Genomic DNA, 23,317 nt, shown 5'->3' on the forward strand with positions numbered 1-23,317 from the left:
TTTAGAGCAAAACTATAAATGTCACAAATACAAACGATATAAAACGACTACTATGGCTTAAATGAAACTGTTCTGTGTTGTGATTTGTGTTGATGCTTAGTATTTTTACCAATTACCTTCATAACTGTTCTTCCATGTGCCTGCTCTTATTCCAGTTGTTCAAGTGCACGTGAAATAGGAAGTGAATAGGTAAACACACTCGTCTGTATACCACGTTGTTTATTGTATACTCGAATTCAAACAGTGGATGTTTCCATGAACAATTTCAATCCCGTACAGCACCTAACTTGCAAGTCATGTTACAAAACAACAAAAAATATACATAAATTAACAGTACGAAAAATTAAGTTCATCTTTAACACTCCGGAAGGCAATGCGAGACGACTTGTCGACGGAAATTGTGGCAGAGCTCGATGTTTCCAAAACTAAAGAAGAGTGGCAACTCTGGCTTTTCGTCACGGAAACACGGGGCAGAGGACACGCCACTGCTCTGCCCCGTGTCCGATGGGTGCTGGTTGAGGCAGTAGACATTTAATTTAATGTTACGTACACACACACAATAATTACTTTCATTAAAATGAACAACGGTGTCGCTTCAAAATGAGAGCATTGTGTTTTTTTTCCTTCTCCTACGCGTAAGTGCTCGTCACTTCATTTTTTGTTTGTGCGGTGATGAACACGGGGCACGCTCCAGCATTCCGTGAATAGAGAGTATTTGGTGGCGCATACAACCGCCGCATCCTTTGACAACCTTTTAGGCTACGCTGCCCCCGCTGCTGGAGGATTCACACGTGACGTCCACGCGTGAACGTTCTCTGTGCTGAAATCCTGGTGGATTTAACATTCCATGTGCCAGTGTTTTTAGGTTTGTTTCGTTTTTTTGGCCAAAATCAAGAAAAAAAACAAGTTAACTTAGAGAAGTTGGCTTTCATCAGCCACTTCAGCACCGCCGGCAAGATCGCCGCGATTCTCTCTTGGGGTTGCGGCGATTCGACGCAAGTCAGGGATGCGATCCAATTCCACCGTCTCAGATGGTATCGGTTTTTTTCTCTCTTTATGATTGGCTTGGACAGTTCTGGTTTCCTCCATTAGCTTAAATGAGTGCGTATAATTTTTCCATGAATCAGAAAACATTGATTCTCGACGTTTGAGCCTCAAGAATCTATTTACCTATGAATCGAAATGCATCATTACACCTGTAGTATCTTCCTCACGGTCATAGGTAGATGCCATCGCGTGCCCGACAGATAAGACACCTGCGAAACAGGCGACGATTCGAAGATCTGCACTGCTCCGGTGCTGAATCTGCTTTCAAGATGTTGCTCTGCTCGTCTTAAGTGCGATGAATGGGGGGGGGGGGGGAATGCAACCGGCAGAAAATTATTCATGTATGCTTACAGTATATATTGTTTAACACGAAGGAATGTAGTTTTAAAACATCGTTGATAAGTGGCAAAACTAAGATGTCGTGTAAACCAATCCGCCATGCCTGCCTTTATAAATCATGACTAATGCCATTACGCCTCGCAGCCCGATATATTCTTCACAGCGCCCTTCGACATGCTCCACTCCCTTCTGATGGACTCCGCTCCGCGTCTTGACACTGCCATGAATCCTCTGAGAACAAGCACGCTTCCTCAGGGCACGAGAGGTGAAAGTTAAAGGGGCGGCCACGCAACGTACCAGAGGTGGGACAAAGTCATTGTTATGCAAGTCCAAGTCGAGTCGCAAGTCATCAAATTCATGACTCGAGTCTGACTCGAGTCCAAGTCACATGACTCGAGTCCACACCTCTGCAACGTACTGCTCCCGCTGCCGCTGTTGCCGCTGCTGCTGCTGGTGGCAGGGCCTCTCCACGCGTGCTGGACAGCTCCCTTTGAGAGCGTGTTTTGGCCTATTCTTCCACACTGACCAGAATTCTTGGAAGATGTGGGAGTAGACTCACACTTCACCCCCCCCCCGCCCCCCGCCGCCCACCTTGACGATGCTGTACCCAAATATACACTGCAGGGTGGATAGAGGCGTGAGGATTGAAAACATTTGGCCATCGTTTCAACTGCAGTGGGCAGGAGATCGAACCGGCGACCTCTGCATTGCACCTCTCGGCGTGTGAGTGGCACAAAGCTCGATACAAACCTGGTGATCACGCGCCTTCCCGCCCTACCCAAATATCCTTTATTGTTCTCAATGCATAGGTCCAACTCCCCCTCCGCTACCCGTAACATTTTTTTTATTCGGTGAAATATTTCGTAGCCAAATTTCAGTCGTTGGCGCTGGCCGAGGTCATGTGCCCCCCGCCACCTGTTGCGTCACTCGTGCCTCGTGGTGCCAGCGTGCACACGCGGCCCTCCCACGACGAGGGCTTCTCTGCTGGGACGAGGTGTTTTGTATCGAGCTGGGCCCCGGTGTTTATTCCGGCTGAGGCTCACAGACACGAGGACTCTACCCCCCCGCGGTGTCACGGGCTGCGTTACCCCACGTGGGTTTCGCCGCTCCGTGAGCGGCACGAGAGGGAGGCAAGGAGCCACACCCTGGCTCAACGTCCTCTCTCGTGGACGAGAGGTGATGATTGCGAGCAGCAACTTGTTGACTTCAAGGTATTTGATGCTATGGCCCATGACGCACTTGAAGTCATTGATGTGGTCAAGTCTGAGCACCTGTCCATAAAAGGGTATCTCAGATTGTTACATTTTTAGAACCACTATTTAGTGTCTATATCACTTATCTCTGATACTTTTCAAAGTATTGCCAAATGTTTTCAAACTCGATATTATGTACGGGGCAAAATATTGTATTTAATGGCCTATTGATTTACTGAGCTGCAAAAATATATTAGGTTTGACTGGTTTACACAAGATTGTTTTTTGCAACAAGTCTAAAATTGATATTCTATTTACTCTTTCCTATAAACACGTTTTTATAAAAATGGATCATACCTACAGGTATCTGTATCCCGACCCTCAACATTACATTGACAATCTTGTTAAAAAGTGCAGGCTTGATCTTGGGTTCTATAGAATCAAGTGCTTTGCCTTTCCTTCACACGTGGCGTCAACTGTTCAAATAATTTTACTCACAATTGAGTATGCAACTATTGCCTATAAAACACCTTCCAATGTACTTTCAATGTACTAACTCACCTGCTTCCTGTCTATAAAAGTGCAGCAAGATGTGTCCTCGAATAGCCATTTAGAGAACACCCTTGCAACATGTGAGATACACTTTTTCATGGAAATTCATCGAATTCCACTGGTTACGTTTTTATCCATAAAGGTTCACGGAGCAAAGTGCCTCCATATCTCTGCACGTAACCTGATTTAGCTATCTTGCTCCCGTGCTTTCAAGTCAGTGACGTCTCTCTGCGAACAGCACATTTGTCAAATCTGTCCTGGGGCCCCAGAGCTGACCGCGCATCGTCCGAGTGCAATCAATAAGATCCCAAAATGAGACTGAACCAGTTCGTGTCTTTGACAGTAAAACGTTAACATCAGGTAAAACAAATATATCGTTATTTTTGTTACGAAATAACTTATTTCTGGGCACTTAATATTACAACAATTTTATGCCTTTTGACATTTCATACCTTTTTTTATTTAACTTTCATTATTTTATTATAACGTCTAGTATTTACGTCTTAAACAGCACAGCATGATTTACTTGATTAACGACTCTCGATTTTGTAAATTGTAAATAGAGCAAATTTTTTTCGTTGCTATCTGCTACGAGATCTAACTCAGAATTTAAATGGGATTCTCAAAAGTGTATTCCCGGTGAAAGTACAAGGGTGGTCCAAGTCATTCCTGGACTTTTGTTCACCGAAAAGAGTTTTAAACTCCTGGATTGTGGCGGCCCGGCTATTTCTTCCTTATCCACGCTACGGCACGTTTCCCACCCCGTGCACAAACGCCTAGATGCACAATGCCGCAACAGAAGAAGAGTTTCTCTCTCTCTCTGCTCCAACCACGTCGGGACACAGGTCTTCACTTCGTCATCTCATTGTAATGCCACCCATGTGCTCCTTCAGAGGGAGGACCAAACAGCAGATGGTCATCATTGGGAGCCAAACATTGCTAACAAACAAAAAAACATCGTCCCGCAACGAGACGTGGGTCGACCACCGCACTCAAATGCATTCTGGGATTTGATTGGAATTCGCACCGACGTCGTTTCACCGGAGGACGCACCGTAGGGTGGAGGGGTCCCATGTCACGCGACGCGACCTAGGCCCTTGAGAAGCACGCAGTCTAGTTGTTTGTAAGAAATACTGGCAGGCGGTGAGCACAGAGCGGAGTTGGTTCAAAAGAAGGGAGCATGGCGGCAGCCACCGAAGGATACTGGGCTCAATGTAAGTGCTAATGTCTCGTCTCTTTACTATTTAAAATATGAACTTAAACTGACCTTTGTCGTGCTACATAAGTTCCAGCCTCGTTTCTTATTAGCCAGCTATGAAAACTTATATACTCTCTAGAATAGCAAATATATAACATCATGCAGGTTTTTTTTTTACTGACCACTCTAGCTTTTGGAATCCCGTACATTCAATTCTTAGTGCAAAAAGGTATACTTCTGTTAAAAACTGTTCACATGTAGCTGAAGTCGACTTTTGGGCGATACTGCAAGATCATCGGGAAGGACTGTAAGAAGACAAACAAACATTGGGGTTAAAATATAGAACAACCAAAGCAATGGCGAGGTTACTTCATGAATTAATGAAATGCAGGAAAAATATGAGCTTTGCCTTCATCACAAATACCAGCTGTTGGTATACGATGGTATTGAATACACACGCGGCTTATGTTGTTAACCATGCTTGTTTTGGCTAATTGTGCTGCAATGAATACTCAATCTAGACTAATGAAAATATCCAACGCTGGTCATATGTCTGTATGATAAATACGGTACGACTATGAAAAATAAACGTACAAAAAATTACATTCTTCACTGTAACACATTATAAATTAGGAATTACAGAGATGCACACTTGATCAGTCATTCTATCCGACATCTCTATAAAAAATCCAGAACACCTTTATACAACCATTATTGTACCGCATTCTAACTTTATTCGAGTATGAATCGCAATCGAGGCTGCTGAGAAGTCACCTGGTTTGCGAGAAGCGCGATTACATTTCAAACGGTGACGGCGCTGCGAAGCAAAACGTGACGTTCATCACGTCACGGCATGGGCAGTGCCGCTACTCACGTCGCCTTCTTTAATTCTCCACCGGGTTCTGTAGATGAACTCCATAGTGTGGTCTTTTCCCATGATCTCTCCGTTGCACAGGACGTCCAGCTAAGGCACACGCACACACGTCACCCACCGTTCTCGCTCTGTTCAATCCGGCCTCGCGCCCGTGCGGTGTAAAGAGGCCCGTACTTGTGGCCTGGTGTGAGCGCCGCGTTGCGTTTCGTTCGAGTGCGGTGTCACTTGCCTCGTAATTGCTGGGAAGTTTTAGTTTGAAACTCAGGAACTTTTTGATGGTCCCCACAGTCACCCGCTTGGAGCATTTTATGAAGCGCTTCATCAGGCTCTATGCACACAAACGAGTGGCGGCCATTAGGAGAATACTGGAGATTTCACAAACTGTCAACAGCAAATGCCAAATCTCCACTGTGTTCGGACAGTACTTCTGAAACAGTGGTTTGCGTCTTAATGTCTCTTTCTTCTTGGTTCTTTCGGTAAAGTCACGTAGAAGGGAAGTAATAAATTAAGAAGATGAATCCCTGCAGTCACGAAAGCTTTAAATCGAAATGTAATGTCTCTCTCGTCGATGAGGTCACTGGGTTTACCCATTTATACTGCTCAGTGGGCAGAAGCAGGGAGATTTTTCGTAAACTCGATGAAGATTCCAAGCAAACACATTGCGAATGATACATTGAGGCTCAGGAAGCAAACGCAATTGCAAAACTTGCATCAAAAAATAAGAAACATTGCAAATGAAGGCCAAAAATAAAGAAGTGCATTCTGAACTCAATTTGGAAGCCCATTTGGGGGGGGAGTCAATTGTTCCGTGCCTAAGTTCGACTTCAATTAAAACAGAAGTTACTCCAACAACAACAACAAAAGCAAATGGGAAAACCGAGAAGACAAGATAATTCCTTCTAGATTTGAAGCTTTCGTTACTGCAAGGATCCATACTCTTTGGTTTTTTCGGTAAAGTCACGTAGGTAAAACAATTAATAAAATAAAATAAATGAAAACAACTAAATTAAATCACGACGTTTCGGAGGCAACACAAGCCTCCCTCAAAATAACTTTGCTGTGCCTTTCGGCACCTGATGAGGGAGGCTTGTGTTGCCTCCGAAACGTCGTGATTTAATTTAGTTGTTTTCATTTATTTTATTTTATTGTTTTACCTACGTGACTTTACCGAAAAAACCAAAAGAGTAAGATAATTCCTCTCAAAGCTGGGGGCTGCAATGGGTGGCGTCACCTCGACAGCAGTGTCGCCCCCTTGCCCGTTGCTGCGTAGGCAGTCGAGGAAAATGGCGATCTGCGGGTCGCTCCGGTGGAAGTCTCCGTTTCCACACGGACTGTCGTCCTCCAGCTTTAGCCTCTTGGGCCTGTTCTCTTCATCTGCAAGGGCGGCACAGAGCGGGCCCTATTACAGCGAGAAACCTGAAACACCGCCGGCTCACTCGTTTCATTCGACCACCACCAGCATTCACTTGCTGCTCGGCGCAACTGAGTTTACACCAGATGAGTCAATCGCCCCGGAGGGTGAAGGGGCGGCGTACGAAAACTAATGGGCGGCATGACGGAGCACCGCGTCGACCAAACTTTAAACGAGAGTAAAACGCAAAACGGTACGAGCAGTGATTTGGCCTGCTCGTGCAAATCCGCTCGATCTCCCGCTGTGTATATCGAAGAAAGGCTGCGACGCCCATTCGTTAACATTACTATCTTTTGCTCCAACATTGTTTGACTTCATCGTACGAAGCGCCGTGGTGGAAATGGTTTGCACAGAGGCGGCTCTAGAAACTTCCCAGGCGGTGGTGGGGGAAGGGGGGTGGCGGTCCCAAAATTTCATGGTTTTTAAATGGGGCCCACATTGATAAAATAAAAACAATCAACGTATTTACTGTTTCATCATCATCATTGGACCTCCTTTGCCAGTACCAAAATATAATAGGGTTTTCCCCCTTTTTTTGGCAACAAAACTGAAACCTTTTTACAAGGATTCATGTCTGCATTAACCACAATACCTGCAGTCAAATGCAAACAAAAAACACACTATGATAATATATGCATTATCCTTGAAACTGGTTGGTCCTCACCAAGGGACGGCTTTCTTTTGAGCCTCGACCCAATTGGTGCTCGACCAGAGGACGCCAAAAGGCGTACAGCTCAAAGACAATGCAATATCAAAGTAATGAGGGCTTTTTTGTTTGCATTTGACTGCAGGTATTGTGGTTAATGCAGACATGAATCCTTGTAAAAAGGTTTCAGTTTTGTTGCCAAAAAAGGGGGAGAACCCTATTATTGTATTTACTGTTTTTCACGGTAAATGTCAATGAAACACATTTTCAGGGTCTCAGGAGTGGGGGGGGGCATCATCTCCATCGCCCCCCAAAGCTGCCACTGTTTTCACCTGCTGCAGCTAGGGTCTTCACCCCATGCCTTCACAGAGAGGTCACCCCACTATTAACATTGGCCACTTAGGTGTCTCAGGAATGTCAATATTCACTTAAAAGTGCCCACTGCTCAGCCATTAAAAACACGACGATAATCTCGCAGTATTTGTATTTTTTCCTTCATTTCGAAAAGATAAATGGTGGTGATTGCAGGAATATTTACCGTTCCGGTATTCTTGATTTCTCTGCGCGTTCCAAAAGTCACGTTCTCGCTTTTCTTCACCTGAAAAAAATATATAAGTTATGGATCACACGTATATTTTAACTAATTTACTCAACTCCACGTAACTTATCGCTTTCAGAAAATACTGGACATTTTAAATGACACGTGGGTATATTGAGATGATTTTCAACTTACACTCTCTCAGGCCAGGGATAAGTTTGAAGATGATTTCCTCCAAAGTCTTGTCCTGCCTGAAGTCAATCAAACGAAGAACTTTTAAATAAACAGCATCCCACCACATGCTGGTACAGCAACTGAGCCTTGCTTGTCTGTGATATTCCGTCCATTTTTATTGTGTGAGCACATTTATTTTACTCATGGGTTGTAACTGTGGTTAGCACACCACATTACGAATCCAGACCACAGCTAACATTAGTGACGATTTATATCAGTACCAGCTAGTGACGATTGATATCTGTACCAGTCCTGCGGCCCCTCACAACCCTTTAGCAGCAAGCACAGCGAAGTAAGGTCACACAACACCCACGGTGGCGTAGGGACACCTTGATGAAAGCAGTAGAGTTACAGCGCGCGGGAATATTATTTATCACATTTCAATTCGGACGGCCCTCTTTGAAGGTTCGCTGTGAATGCAAACAATCTAGTAATCATCAACTGAGGGAAACCTAAAAAAATTAGCCGGCTTATCGATCAGTAACCGTAAAAAGGCAAACACCGCTCCTGGACGGAATATGACGGGCACGGTCTAAAATCATCCCGAGGCAGTCAGGCAGGCAGGCAGGCGTGTGACGGCGTGTGACGGCACGCCTCTCGGCTGGAGACGGAACGACGCCAACGCGGCACCAAGCTGGAGCGGCTCCACCAAGGCGAGAGGCACGCCAACGCGGGCGCGTGTTTTCTGACCTCAACATTTCCAGAGGGTTGGTCTCGTGCACCTGGATGCCACACTTGGGGCACTCGTTGCTCTCTTCAAAGTGCTGCACAATGCAGCTCTTGCAGACTGGGGACGAGACCGGGAGAGGGGGGCATCGTTATTTGCCATAAGCACACGCGCTTTGGTCGCGGGGGGGGGGGGGGGGTAGGGAGCTGTTGCGCAGTGGTTAGCTGCGCTACCGACCTGGCGAACCTGGGTTCGATTCCCAGCGCGCGGTGTATAAACAACAGGAATGGGGAGATCGTGGTGCCGGCCAAACCGCCCTCTCCTTGCGGCCGTACAGACCTTAATGGGTTCTCGCTAACAGCGCTTGACCAAACCAACGAATGACTAAAATGCTCGATGGTTAGCTGCGCTACTACGTCCAGGTTGTCGTCGACTCGACCAAGACCGACCAAAGTGAAACAAGTAAGTGAATGCTGAGCGAGCGAACACGGGCTGGCAGTCGGTCCCTCCCAGTCGTTGCGTGACCATTCCCGGCGGAGTCGTGGTGGGGAGACACGGTGGGGAGACGCGGTGGGGAGACGCGGTGGGGAGACGCGGTGGGGAGACGCGGTGGGGAGACGCGGTGGGGAGACGCGGTAGGGAGGAGACGTGGTGGGGAGACGCGGTGGGGAGACGCGGTGGGGCCGCTGCCGGCCTTGGTCACGCGGCACTCACAGGTGTGCAGACACTCGGTGACGGCCGTCGGCTTGATGAGGTATCCGCGGCACAGGGAGCACGTCACGAACGGGTTCAGGTCCCGGGCGCGCGCTCGCCGCACCGTCGCCGTCGCCATCGCCACCGCCACCATGCAATGCCGGAGCCCAGGTGTCGTGGGAGTCTTATAAAATAAATAAATGTGTTGCCAGTGGTGACGACAGCAACAACGAATTAAAGAGGGGGTGACGAGGAAATTATCTTTTTTTCCACGCACTTCCTTGAGATATCTGCTCCCCCGTTCAATACTTAGCTGTTGCTGATATTGGGAAATCTCATTTTCACCTCTGCAGGAGACCAGAGGGACAGCTGGATGCCAAAACCTGTGGGACAATGGAGAGAAGTGCAGGTTGGTTAACGCGGTTAATTTGCAGACGAATTACCTGTAAGCATGTGGAAAGCATCGCAAGTCAGATGTCCGCTTTTTTTGTTTGTTGCACATTTCCTCTAATCCACTTAAACGTTAACCCAGCAGTGTTCATTTTTCATAAGTAACAATTTAATTTCCAGTAAAATGAATTTCCTGGGGTCTCTGTAAAAGAACGTTTTTACGTAATTATAAATATCCGCTTGCTGGTTCAGCACTCGGTGGGTACCGTGACATGGCACTGGCTCCACCGTGCAACAACAAAGTTTTGCCAAAGACCTCCAACTCTACGCCCATGCCAATTTCTTCAGTAATACCGAATGCAATTTTTTTTTTCACAATGGTTCTTTACCGAAGCTCACCAGCAGCATTTTTGGAGAACTTCCACATTGTGTAGAAGTGCTTTAACGACACCTCGTGTTATTTCATTAATAAATCGGCACGTAAATTTCCCACAGCAGAGGCAGCTCCGAGTGTGGAATTTTTCTTTACTTGTTACGTTTATGTATGAATGAGGAAATTGCCACTTTTTGATCCAATCGTTGGAAATTCATTCAGTGGAAAAAGTGACGCCTGCAAGCTGCTCAAAGTTCAGCCCGAATCGTTTAAGCGTAAAACGTCAATATCCTCACATCGGCGCACGTCCGGCACAATTAGGGGAGCGTGTGGGCGGGCGGGCGGGCGGGCGGTCAGGTGGTGGGAAGGAGAAGTGACGTAGCTCGCTCTCCAATGCGTTTCCGTGTTGTTCGGCGAGATGTCTTGACGGTTTGCTCCACGTGTTTGGAGCTGCTCGAGGAAATCTAATCGTAGAGGTTCCCAGCGCGCGCAGCGAAACGTCGGGCATCATGCCGAACGACGCGCGGTCCGACCCGACATCGCGTACGGAGATCCGTACGGCACGAGCACGAATGAAACAGGATTTCTCCACAACTCTGGCTGTCGCCTGATGAGTCTGGTTGTAATTACTGACGAAACGTCACGGTACTCGGATTGTAAATGTTGCGGGTTTACTCTCCAACACACAAGCGGTGTGCTGACCTAGTAACGAATTGGCACGTTTTGTTTAAGTGCAAAAACCTTCCTAATTGGCTGTGTCGGGTGGTGGCAGGTTTAACGCCACATTTATATTTCTGCGATCTGACCCCAAAAAAAAATCTATATTGTGGATATTGGTCGCAAAAGCCCTACTACGTGTTAAACTCACGAAAGACTGCGCTGTGCAGAGCAGCATGATTACTAGCACCAATGCTGATGAGTCACACCGAAGCAGATGACTTGCGTCAGCCCTACCAGTCACTTTTCCAGGACATGTGCGTACTTATTAAGGAGAACGTCCAAGAGCCAGTTCGGAGAGCCACTTAACGATGCCGTGGCAGCGTCCTGAATATTACGTGAGATCACGTGATATGAGCCCTATCTGTTACTTTTTCTTAGTTCTTTCGGTAAAGTCACGTAGAATGGAAATAATAAAATAAAAAATAAAAAACATAATAAAAAAATGTTATTACAAAATTTCGTATTTATATAATTACATATGTCATGCCATCATTGCCAGGTCCGTGATTTCTTCCCAAGAAGGCAGTCGTACCCACGTGATAATGATAAAGTCACCCATCGCCAAGAGTGGGAAAGTGGCGTACATTTAGATTCGATCCGCTGTAATTGATCCTAAAACATCTCTCGAGAGTGGTAGTGTCAAAGATCACACCTGTGCCCCGTTTTTGGAGCCCCAAGTTCAGCCACAAGAATTCCGAGCATCAGAAACATTCACTATTCTTAACCCGAGGAGTGACATTTTATTTTTAAGCCGCCCCTGCAACGCGTTTCATTTGTTGTGTTTTACGAGTTCGAATCCCGAAGCTGTATTTTGTTTTAATATGATAAGAATACGCCCGTGATTCGCTTGTTGTTGTTTATTACAGTTGTTTTATTACGGCATGCTGTATACTATTTTGGGGTGGAGTGGTGGCGCAGTGGTGAGCACACTCGGCTATGAACCCGGCTACCCGAGTTCGATTTATGGCAACAGCTGACATCAGTGGCAAGTATAGTCTGAACAGAAGCCTGCTTCTGCACTCCCGTCACCAATCAGCACTGCGTGGTGATAGTAAAACAACCCCTGAAATCGAGATGTTGTTGAGTGACCCTCATCCAGCAGTGGATTGACAAGGGCTGTCAATTATTCAATATGAACAAAAATATAATGTGGCCTTTAAAAGGATGGATATACAAATAGGTGACGTTTCGTGCAATGGCTCTTTTTCATCGCGCATATACCAATGTATTCTCGGGTTATACGAATCCGTTTTACAATTTATAACTCCACAACTCTCTCATCTTTTCCATAACGCGTCTTGAGTTTTCCATTAGCCGCGAGATAAATTTAAATCGTTATCTGTGGCTCAAGAGAATACTTGCTGGCAGTGACTTCGAAATTCCCCAAGACATGACTGCACTTTTCCATTTAAAGCTTTCGTGACTGCAGGGATTCATCTTCTTGGTTCTTTCGGTAAAGTCACGTAGAAGGGAAGTAATAAAATAATACAAATAAAACGTAATAAAATAATTCTCACGACGTTTCGGCCACAACGCAAGCAGCCGTCCTCAGGTGAAGTCTTTCAGACGCTGTCTCCCCGACAGACCTGGTCTTCACCTGAGGACGGCTGCTTGCGTTGTGGCCGAAACGTCGTGAGAATTATTTTATTATGTTTTATTTTAATTATTTTATGATTTCCCTTCTACGTGACTTTACCGAAAGAACCAAGAAGATAACTGCACTTGCTCCTCCTGCCCTGTAGCTCACTCCCAGGTTGGCACGGAGATGGGAGGACACACACGCGATCATTAATTCCTAATTCCTTCAAACAGTATTACCTACGATAATCACCCAGAAATGTCTGTCCGTCCCGCGCGTGACGTCACTCCACACGAGACCCACCCCCCCCCGCGCGTGACGTCACTCCACGTGGATCACACCTCCTCCTCATTAATATTCATGAGCGGGTGGATTTTTACACTAACGCAGAGAAAGGTCGAGCTGAATTAAATAATTTATTACGCAAAGTCGCTTCAAATATGACTTTACTTTACAGAAAGTGACGGCAAAAAATTAATCTACGCGGCACAGTGCTACATCCGTGCATGACGTTACTGCAAAAGAGACCCACCCCCCTCATTAATATTCATGGTCGCGTGTAAATTTACACGAACGCACAAGGTCACGCACTCCACATGCCGCACCCCTCCCCTCATTAATAATCATGAGCGGGTGACGTCACTCCACATGCCGCACCCCTCCCCAATAACCATTAGCGGGTGACGTCACTCCACATGCCGCACCCCTCCCCTCCACAATAACCATGAGCGGGTGACGTCACTCCACATACCGCAGCCCTCCCCAATAACCATTAGCGGGTGACGTCACTCCACATGCTGCAGCCCTCCCCAATAACCATTAGCGGGTGACGTCACTCCACATGGGGCAACCCCCCCCCCCCCGACCTCATTAATAATAATGAGCTGAACAATTTTTCTATTGAATATTTCAGATTTACTACAATATACACCCGTCGTCCTTGGACGAGCAAAAAAAAGCTCATAAAGTACACGAGGCAAGACGTCGTCTGCCATTCTCACGTTCGCGTCTCTCTGGCCGTCGGATTTCTCCGGCGGTGAAAGCGATGAATTTGTGTTCATCCAGCGACTTCCAAACTTGGGCTTGAACGCCTCAATAATGAAACGGCTCATTCCGTGTGTCTGCGACGGGAGGGATGTGACTGGTGAATATGATCCGATACGAACGACACTGCAAGTAAAATTCGATGTAAAGCTTTCGTCACTGCAGGGATTCATCTTCTTGGTTCTTTCGGTAAAGTCACGTAGAAGGGAAGTAATAAAATAATAAAACATAATAAAATAATTCTCACGACGTTTCGGCCACAACGCAAGCAGCCGTCCTCAGGTGAAGAACAGGTCTGTCGAGAAGACAGAGTCTGACTTCTACGTGACTTTACCGAAAGAACCAAGAAGACACTGCGAGTTTAAAGTCGTGCTGCTATCCATTCGGGACTCACCTTGTACTCTATAGACAGCCGGGGAAGTAAAGAATGTATGTTTACAAAAGGTGTTTGTGGCCGATCCGAATGGTATATCTTAGTCTTTACTGCACCGTGTGACATCCGTACAGCCGCGGGACATTCCTGAAATAAGAGTCAAGTAGTAGGAACCTCCTGGTTACACCAGCCCACAGGGGATTATTGTGCCCGTCCGTCCGTCGTGCAGGGAAGGGCTGGGTGAGGAGTGAGGGGCTGGGTGGGGTGGGGCTGGGTGGGGTGGGGCTGGGTGGGGAGGGTGGGGCTGGGTGGGGAGGGGCTGGTCACCCCGTGGTGCCCTTATAAAACTCAACGTTTAACCTACTCACGCCGGCTTGTGCCCGCCCTCACAGTCGGGCATATGTGCGGAATACACCACGCCGCCGTTGACCCTGGCCATTGACCGAGCAACCCAACGTTCCTACCAGCTCCCTCCGCAGGACAATGTGATTGGGCCCATCCTGGTGAAGCGAATGCTTCAAAATAAAATCGAAATCTCTCCTTGCGTGGAGAAGAAGGCGGCGGGACATGGTCCAGGTGTGTTCGATGCCCCAATGTAACGCTCTGTTCAGCCGCGGCGCCAGAGGGCTTTTCCAGGTCAGAGTTCACGTGGTGGGAAGGACACCTCGCGTGCACGGCGTGGCGTCAGTCTCTCTCCGCTGCTGTACTACCCCACGAACTACCATGACCCGCAGAAGAAGAGAAACATGAAGGCAGCACTCTTTCGTGTTCACGCCATCCCTTTAACACTGCTGTTGAAGTGTCTGTGAGTATATCATATACAGCCTTTAGAAGCACCGCGCACCCACTGTGCATCGGCAGTAACAGCAGAAACAGCGGGACTAAGCAATGACAGTTGCAACAGTTGCAACAACAGCAGCAGCAGCAAGAGCATTAGCAGCAAACAGCAACAGTAGCAACAACAGCAGCAGTAGCAGCAGTAAACAACAACAGCGGCACTAGCAACAGCAGTTGCAACAACAACAGCAGCAAACAACAGCAGTAGCAGTAGTAGCAGCAGCAGTAGTAGTAGCAGCAGCAGCAGCAGTAGTAGCAGTAGCAGCAGTAGTAGTAGCAGCAGCAGCAGTAGTAGCAGTAGCAGCAGTAGTAGTAGCAGCAGTAGTAGCAGCAGCAGTAGTAGCAGCAGCAGTAGTAGGAGCAGTAGCAGCAGCAGTAGTAACAGCAGTAGAAGCAGCAGCAGTAGTAGCAGCAGCAGCAGTAGTAGCAGTAGCAGCAGTAGCAGTAGCAGCAGTAGTAGCAGCAGCAGTAGTAGCAGCAGCAGCAGTAGTAGCAGCAGCAGTAGTAGTAGGAGCAGCAGTAGTAGCAGCAGCAGTAGTAGCAGCAGCAGTAGTAGCAGTAGTAGCAGCAGCAGCAGTAGTAGCAGTAGCAGCAGTAGTAGGAGCAGCAGTAGCAGCAGTAGCAGTAGTAGCAGTAGTAGCAGCAGCAGTAGTAGCAGCAGCAGCAGTAGTAGCAGCAGCAGCAGTAGTAGGAGCAGCAGTAGTAGCAGCAGCAGTAGTAGCAGCAGCAGTAGTAGGAGCAGTAGTAGTAGCAGCAGCAGTAGTAACAGCAGCAGTAGCAGCAGCAGTAAACAACAGCAGTAGCAGTAGTAAACAACAACAGCAGCAGCAGCAGTAGTAGCAGCAGTAGCTGTCACGCTGGCCCTGCCCGCACCCTGTACACTGCGTGTGTGTGTACACGTGTGTCTGTGTGCACACGTGTGTCTGTGTACACTGTGTGTGTACACGTGTGTCTCTGTGTGTGTGTGTACACGTGTGTCTGTGTACACTAGTGTCTGTGTGTGTCTGTGTGCTGCTGCTGTTGTTGTGTTGCACACGGAAGCGTTGAACTGCGGCCTAGATGCGAAACGCGCGTCTAGGAGGAACAGAACACGCGGTCCGCCGTCCGTGTGTGTACACGTGTGTCTGTGTGTGTGCACGTGTGTCTGTGTGTGTACACGTGTGTGTGCGCACGTGTGTACTAACACACGTGCGCGCACGTACAGTAACACGTGTGTGTACTAACACACACGTGCGCACGTACAGTAGCACGTGTGTGTGTACTAACACACACGTGCGCACGTACAGTAACACGTGTGTGTACTAACACACACGTGCGCACGTACAGTAACACGTGTGTGTACTAACACACACGTGCGCACGTACAGTAACACGTGTGTGTGTACTAACACACACGTGCGCTTGTACAGTAACACGTGTGTGTACTAACACACACGTGCGCACGTACAGTAACACGTGTGCGCACATCCTTATCCGCTTGCGTCATGCGTGACCCACGTCACCCCCCCCCACCACCGCCGCGTTCCAACGCGCACAACAAAATGTTGCAGCGCTGGCGACTGCCAAAGCCGCGTTCGTGCAACCCCGAGATGAGATGGGAGAGAGACACAGCGAGGAGATCAAACAGATCCACTCCGTGCGAACACGGACGATGGTCGACACGGGGGGGGGTGACGTCCATCCATCGGTCTCCAGTTGAACACAACAACACCAACAACACGCATGGCGAGAGTAGAGAGGAGCGGATAAGGCGACGCGTACACAACAACAACACCCACCACGACTCCTCGCTCGCTCGCTCCCTGCAAGAGAGAGGGGGGAGATGAGTGCGGGGTGGAAGGAAGGAGGAGGAGGAGGGGGGTAAGGAAGAGAGGCGACTTCCACCAAAAGCTGCTTCCAACCGCCACCAAATCTACGCGTGACACTTACCCCGGGGGCAGCTAAAAGTGTGGCTGGTAGTGGCGGCGGTGGTGGTTGGTGGTACTGGAGTAGAAGAACAATCAGCCTCCCTTCCTCCCTCCCTCCCTGCCTGCCCCTCTCCCTGTCTCTCTCCCTTGTCGGTGACGGTCAATGTTGGATGGCGCCGATGTGGATGTTTGGCGTGAACGCCGCACGCGTCACGCGTCGTCTTCTCCTCCCTCCTCCTCTTCCTCCTCCTCCTGGCCCCGTGTGGCAGCTCGGAGCGAGAGGGGCTCCCCCCCCCACCCACTCGCTACCACCACTCACACTCACTCGCTACGACCACTCACATACATCCACTCGCTACGACCACTCACACTCGCTACGACCACTCACACTCACACACTCACTACTCACACCCACTCACACTCCCCCACCCACTCGCTACGACCACTCACACTCGCTACGACCACTCACACTCGCTACGACCACTCACACACTCACTACTCACACCCACTCACACTCCCCCACCCACTCACACTCCCCCACCCACTCGCTACCACCACTCACACTCCCCCCCCACTCGCTACCACCACTCACACTCCCACACCCACTCGCTACTCACTACTCACACCCACTCACACTCCCCCACCCACTCACACTCCCCCACCCACTCACTACCACCACTCACACTCCCCCCCCCACTCGCTACCACCACTCACACTCCCACACCCACTCGCTACCACCACTCACACTCCCCCACCCACTCACACTCCCACACCCACTCGCTACTCACTACTCACTCACTACTCACACTCCCACACTCACACTCGCTCTGACGCCACTCGTGGGCTCGCGCGTGAACTGCAACTCGGGGGGGTGTGTGGGGACATCGACACGAAGCGGTCACTCACGACTCACTACTACTTACTCACTACTCACACTCACTACTACTCACACTCAATACTCACTACTACTCACACTCACTCATCACTCATTACTCACTACTACTTACTCACTACTACTCACTCACTACTCACTGCAATCACTCACTACTCACTCACACTCAGTACTCACACTCACACACGGTTCACACTCACAGCTCACACACTCACACGGCTCACACACTACTCACACACGGCTCGCACTCACTCACTACTCACACTCACACACGGCTCACACTCACTCACTACTCACACACGGCCCACACACGGCTCACACTCACTCACTACTCACACTCGGCTCGCACTCACTCACTACTCGCACTCACTCACTACTCACACTCACACACGACTCACTCTGGCTCATGCATAGACACAAACGCATGCGCGCTCGCACTTATGTCACTCACACATACAAAAGACAAACATCCCCCGTGTAGCCTTAACACACGTTTGGGGCAAGTGCTTATAGCGAGCACCTATGAAGGCGGACACGGCACACCAAAGGAGTGGGTGGCCAGCACCACGCCCGGCCGCCTTTGTCTCCCCAGTGACGTTGTTTACACACCGCACCAGGTACTAATTTGAGGCTGAGTCGACCTAGGGGAGGAGGTCCAGGACCGGTTCAGATAATCGTCACTGGTATTGGCCGTGAGCGGGAATCGAACGCGGGTCGACGGGTTCGTAGTGCAGCGTGTTAACTCTCCACTTAAACTCAAAAATATGCACACACGCACACACTCATGAACAAATGCATTCCCACTCTCACTAAAAACACGCTCTCCGACTCACACCCAAACATTCTCTCTCACCCTCTCGTTCACAAACACACCATCTCACTCTCACGCCGACTCAAAAAAAAAACCCACACTCATCTCACTCCCTCTCACACGCGCTCTCAATCAAACACGTTCACACTCACAAATAACATACACTCTCGTCAAACGTTCACTGACACTCTCTCAAACACATTCCAACACCCCCCGTACTCCATCAGCCCATCTCAATGCAGCGTTGTGTCCGCGTCCCCCCCCCTCCGGCCAAACGAGCTACTTGAATGGGCATGCGGGGTTTTACACATAACTGCATCTTCGCCTGGCGGAGGAGCTCACCGATGGAACGATGTCCAGGTCTCTGAAGGATCTGTGAGCTCACAGAATCCAGTTCGGTTAAACCCAGGATGGATGAATCATGGGTAGGCCAGCCCAAGTATGTCACGTCAGCGTACGTGTCCCTATAAAGTCTAAAGGTGTCCATGATTTGCATTCAGGGAATAGAGGGCAAGATTGTGGTTGGGAACTGGTGCTTCGTGTGGAGAGACAGATCAGGTAGTCTCCACGCGGCAATGTACAGGCCATGAAAAGAACGCCAGTTCAAAAAGCTCTGATGTCAAACCAAAGCTGACCATGAGCACCTGGCCCCAGGTACGAGAACTCCTCCACGCTCTGCTAGGGATAGGGAAATCATCGATACATCGGCGGTAAGTTTTGATGTTTTGGTTCTGATGAATCGATCTTTTTCACATCGATCTTGAGCCCTCCGATAGCATCGGTAACGTACATAGGGGTTTTTATTTCGTTGTTGAGTTTTTCACATTGGGATAAAAAAAGGCAAATTAAACGAAATATCCCGTTGGTTGTTGGCCACCTAAAAACTGATCCCTCTCCAAACGTCGTTGGTAAGTACAGTGCATGCTTAATACATGCCTAATAATATAGGTTGTTTTTGTGTTAGATCGCGTCAATATAAATGTGTCGTTAAAAATGTGTTGTTAAACCCGCCACCACCCGATAGAGTCAATCAGTAAGGTTTGTCACGTAAACAGAACATGCCAACTCGTTACTAGTACAGCACACCGGTGTGTTGGAGAGCAAATCCACAATGTGGATTGGCTGTGTGGGTTTAATGACACATTTATATGTACGCGATCTAACCCAAAAAAACTACATTATGAATGATATTGGTCGCGAAAGTGTTAAACATTACATGCTGTTGATAGGTTCAAAGACCACGTTCTGGAAGGCAGACGCACATTTTCTGTTGAATGAGTGTGGACCCTGTATCAATTGCCTTGTGCCTCTTGGTTTTCTGATATTTTTTGCTATTCATTATTTCCTTTGATAATGAACATTACCTTTGAATGCGCTTACATCGCAATTTTTTTGGTAAATAGTTCATTTAAAAAATATAAAAGCATCGACGTTTCATTCCGATATTTCAGTGCACACCGATATTTTCGTGAGACAATAAAATCGAGTGTTTGACATATTGAGATGTTTCATTCGATGTCCCTACCTCTGCACAACCGAACAACATGTAGTCAGAGAGAGAGAGTCGAGCGGGTGGAGTTATTCTATGACAAAGTGCCCAGGGAGGTGTTGTTTTCTGGTGCGGCTAGCGGTGAGGATTGAACTCTTTCGTGACACGCTCCAGGTTCAGCAGCAGTCTCCATTTCATTCTCAGAACGAGCTGAAATTACCAGGTCATCAGCATATAGTTTTTAGACATCATTAGCTAAAACACGTGCTCTTACACGCGCTCCTCCCGTCGTTCCATGTTGTACATAACATGCCCAGTGTTACACACATGGCATGAAACGCAATTATAGCTGTTTAAGTTATGATTATTCGCTTGTGTTATTCTAATGCGTTGTACTGCTTTTAGAATTACCGCATTATAATAATAATGAAGACCTCATTGAGTCGTATATGTTTTTCAGAGGACCTCCGTGTTGAGATGTATCACCAATTGCTTTAGTTTTTTTTTACAGCGTGATTTGGATGTGGGAAGAGACTGTAGTACTGTGAGAAGACTCACCACGCTTGGGTGGGTATGACGTTCAAGGACTGCACAGATTGGTTCACAAACCCTGCTTGCTGGATTGGCATCTTCTGTCTACATTGCAGCCCAGAATGGCATCTTCTGTCTACATTGCAGCCCAGATTGTTGAGAGTTTTACGAATTTTTGTAGTCGATAAACCAGCATACAGCTATGAATTTAGCAACATTTATACGAGCTTAATATTTAAATGACATTTGCAAGCGTGCTTATAGTGCAAATGGTATGCAGCACTCTGATATATTAGTTACATAAGTAGCAGCTCCTAATGTGGTCTTATTTTTACATTTATCAGGGCTTAATTTCATTCTGAATATTTTCCATCTCGCTGATAGATCGGAAAAGGCTGTGAGTAGCAGCCACAACCATCGTGGCAGTATACTTGACGTGGTGTGCCGGTGGTGAAAGAAATTCCGGGTCAACGACCCTGACAGATCCGGCTAAAATCAAGCCCCAAATCATTTGGAAGAGATAACGCTCGAATGTGGATATATACGGCAGCAGTAAAGCCATAGTACAACGCATGCAGTCTCAATAAATGTGGGTTGTGGTACGGGCAGACAATGCAGCTGCTGTACTGATAGGCCTGAGAAGGTAAACTCTTCAAGCCTTATTGAAGTATGCAATTTAGAAGCAGGGATAACCCTTTTTACGACCCATTCAAGATAACATTAAATTGTCCTTACATCATTCGTTAAACATTGCAAAAGAGAAAAAAACATCCAGAACCATCCGCCGTGATACATTCGACCGACATGCTTCCATCGAGAAGTTATGAATATATCTCAACTATAAGACAAGGAAGAGGATTGCCAACTTTCAAACATATGGATAGCGTTGATCTCAAACCCACTACAACTTCCCCACCCGATCCAAAACACCAATTAGACCTCAAAGAACGAAAACCCGATGTGCACTCTCTCTCATCTCCACCCACACCAAAGACATATTCACCCCCCCCCCCCCTTCTCAGCACTTCCAGCCAACCCTAACCTAACCTTCATCCCCCAAATCGTTTTTTTCATTAAAAAATAAAAAGGAGCTGAATTTATTAAACAAACACGGGTGGGAAATACACACTGGAACACTCCTGGAAATGCTCGCATTCGTTGTTATTATTGAATGTCAAATGCAGTTTTCAAGAAAGCGATTGAGTCCAACAGCCCCCGCCCCCCAATCGAGATGTTTGCTTGAATGTGCATCTATGAGCGGAGTGAGTGGTTGAGATTGTCGCAGAAAAGGTGGTGGTGGGGGGGGGGGTTCTGCCCCGTTCCCGCGTCGTGGTCACTGAACGGCGATGTTTAGAACCACGACTGAAATCTCTCAGCCGTGGAGTTGGCCTCGGTAGTGGTGTTGGTGGTGTTGTTATCGTCAGACCGAGCGCTGTCTTGAGAACTGGAAATCACCGATGGTGTGAACTGCCTCGTTCACAGAGCACGCATTGCTCACTAGAACCATTCCGGTATCCGCCTGGTTCTCCGTCCGCACCTCCCCATCTTCCTTGCTCCCGATGGAGCCGAGTCACCTTCTATTTGTACACAGCGCATGGAGGCACCTGCAGCTTAGCACCAATGTACGTCTCGTCTTCACCTTGCTCTGTCTCGCTGGAGCTCAGCTTGGACATCGACGTTCTCCGGGAGATCAAGTTGACATTGAAGTTGCCGTCAACAGAATAACAGAAGCCCTCTCCTCCATGAGCCTGCGGCTCCTGAACTCGCTGTGGACGGCGCAGAGGTCGTCCAAGTTCACACCACGCCAAAAAATGTTTCCACAGTCTCATTAAAATTTGAGTGCGCCTCACCCAGCGCAACAAAGTAAACACTGTAAAATTATAAACGATGTTTTATTTTACCGTATACAGCCCGCCGAGCTATGTGGCTCTTTTCCAGAAACGACCTGGCCAAAAATGATGTCTCAACGAAGTGGCTTATCTCGTGGGGACATTTATCGCAGCCAAATGCTCTCTACATCTGGAAGGGGAAAACCGGAGGACCGGAAGTAAAAAAATTTGCGCGACCACAGAGAGAGAGAGAGACATGCAGGCATCAGATCAGGCCCACGATCTTCTGCATACCAGGCGAGGTAGTTAACATCCCGCCACCGGTAGTGCGCCGGTCTGTCACACGGGCATCTTGGTTAGGCAGAAATGGTTGCGCTGGGTAGGACGTACGTGCCTGTCTCGGTTACTCCAATGCCTGTCTCGGTTACCGAGACTGGCATTGGAGTGGTCTCCCAAGAGTCCAGCGACCGAGAGAGAGAGAGAGACCTATAAGAACCAGGTGTTGAGGGAGAGTTTTGAAGCGGCTGCATGTCCACATTGCAGCCGCTGCGAGATGCGGTGGAGGGTATATTTGGTCAAGCATTTAATTAACTCACCCCTAACGTGATGACTGGAACTGCTTCTCTATGGCGAGGCGTGTGATGTTAGCTGCTATTGATGATGTTGCTACTCGCAACTGCTTTTCCAGGTTTGCTCCTAGATTTATTGAATTTCGAGTCCCACCTGCGGTTGCCTTGACAGGGCCACACCAAATGATTTCGGGGGCTTCATACGGCCCGTGGGCCGGACGTTCCCCACCCCTGGTATAAAGCATCGACGAGGTGCGGTGCCATTAGTGGCTTTGGCACAGAGAAGGAAAGGCCTTGGTGCAAAATGCATGGGTGTGACAGACTTTGACACGTTCTCTGTGAAACGCGGCCTTGGATAATGGTGCTGATTATAAGCAGACTACGTCTCACTTTCTCTCTATTCTGTGATTTGCGGTGACCACAAATGAGTTCTATTTGACGTATTAAATAGTACACTTTATTTTTGCTCACTGTGTGTTGTAATCTGGCTGCAAAATCATTGCTCTCGGCTACATCCAAATGTTCTAACATGAAGTGTGGGAAACCATCTTAAATATACACGGACACATGTTTTAAAGCATG

At 48.0% G+C, this 23,317-nt stretch overlaps 1 protein-coding gene across 2 annotated transcripts; it reads right to left on the bottom strand.

The window, feature by feature from the left end:
• Positions 1-209: 209 nt before the first annotated feature.
• On the bottom strand, positions 210-17,015 carry PCGF5 (polycomb group ring finger 5). Of its 2 annotated transcripts, none has more exons than XM_078861670.1 (9): positions 16,637-17,015; positions 9,414-9,775; positions 8,723-8,819; positions 7,994-8,049; positions 7,799-7,858; positions 6,435-6,577; positions 5,433-5,531; positions 5,204-5,293; positions 210-4,634 (listed from the first exon to the last, which is right to left on the bottom strand). In XM_078861670.1, the coding sequence occupies exons 2-9, from the start codon at positions 9,544-9,546 to the stop codon at positions 4,581-4,583; spliced, it is 732 nt and encodes a 243-aa protein (XP_078717796.1). In that variant the 5' UTR covers positions 9,547-9,775; positions 16,637-17,015; the 3' UTR covers positions 210-4,580. The 2 variants fall into 2 exon arrangements, with proteins under 2 accessions (XP_078717796.1, XP_078717795.1); XM_078861669.1 differs by lacking the exon at positions 16,637-17,015 and adding an exon at positions 10,452-12,410.
• Positions 17,016-23,317: the final 6,302 nt, after the last annotated feature.

This window comes from Lampetra fluviatilis, chromosome 12 (genome assembly GCF_964198595.1).
Source record: "Lampetra fluviatilis chromosome 12, kcLamFluv1.1, whole genome shotgun sequence".
Lineage (NCBI taxonomy): Eukaryota > Metazoa > Chordata > Hyperoartia > Petromyzontiformes > Petromyzontidae > Lampetra > Lampetra fluviatilis.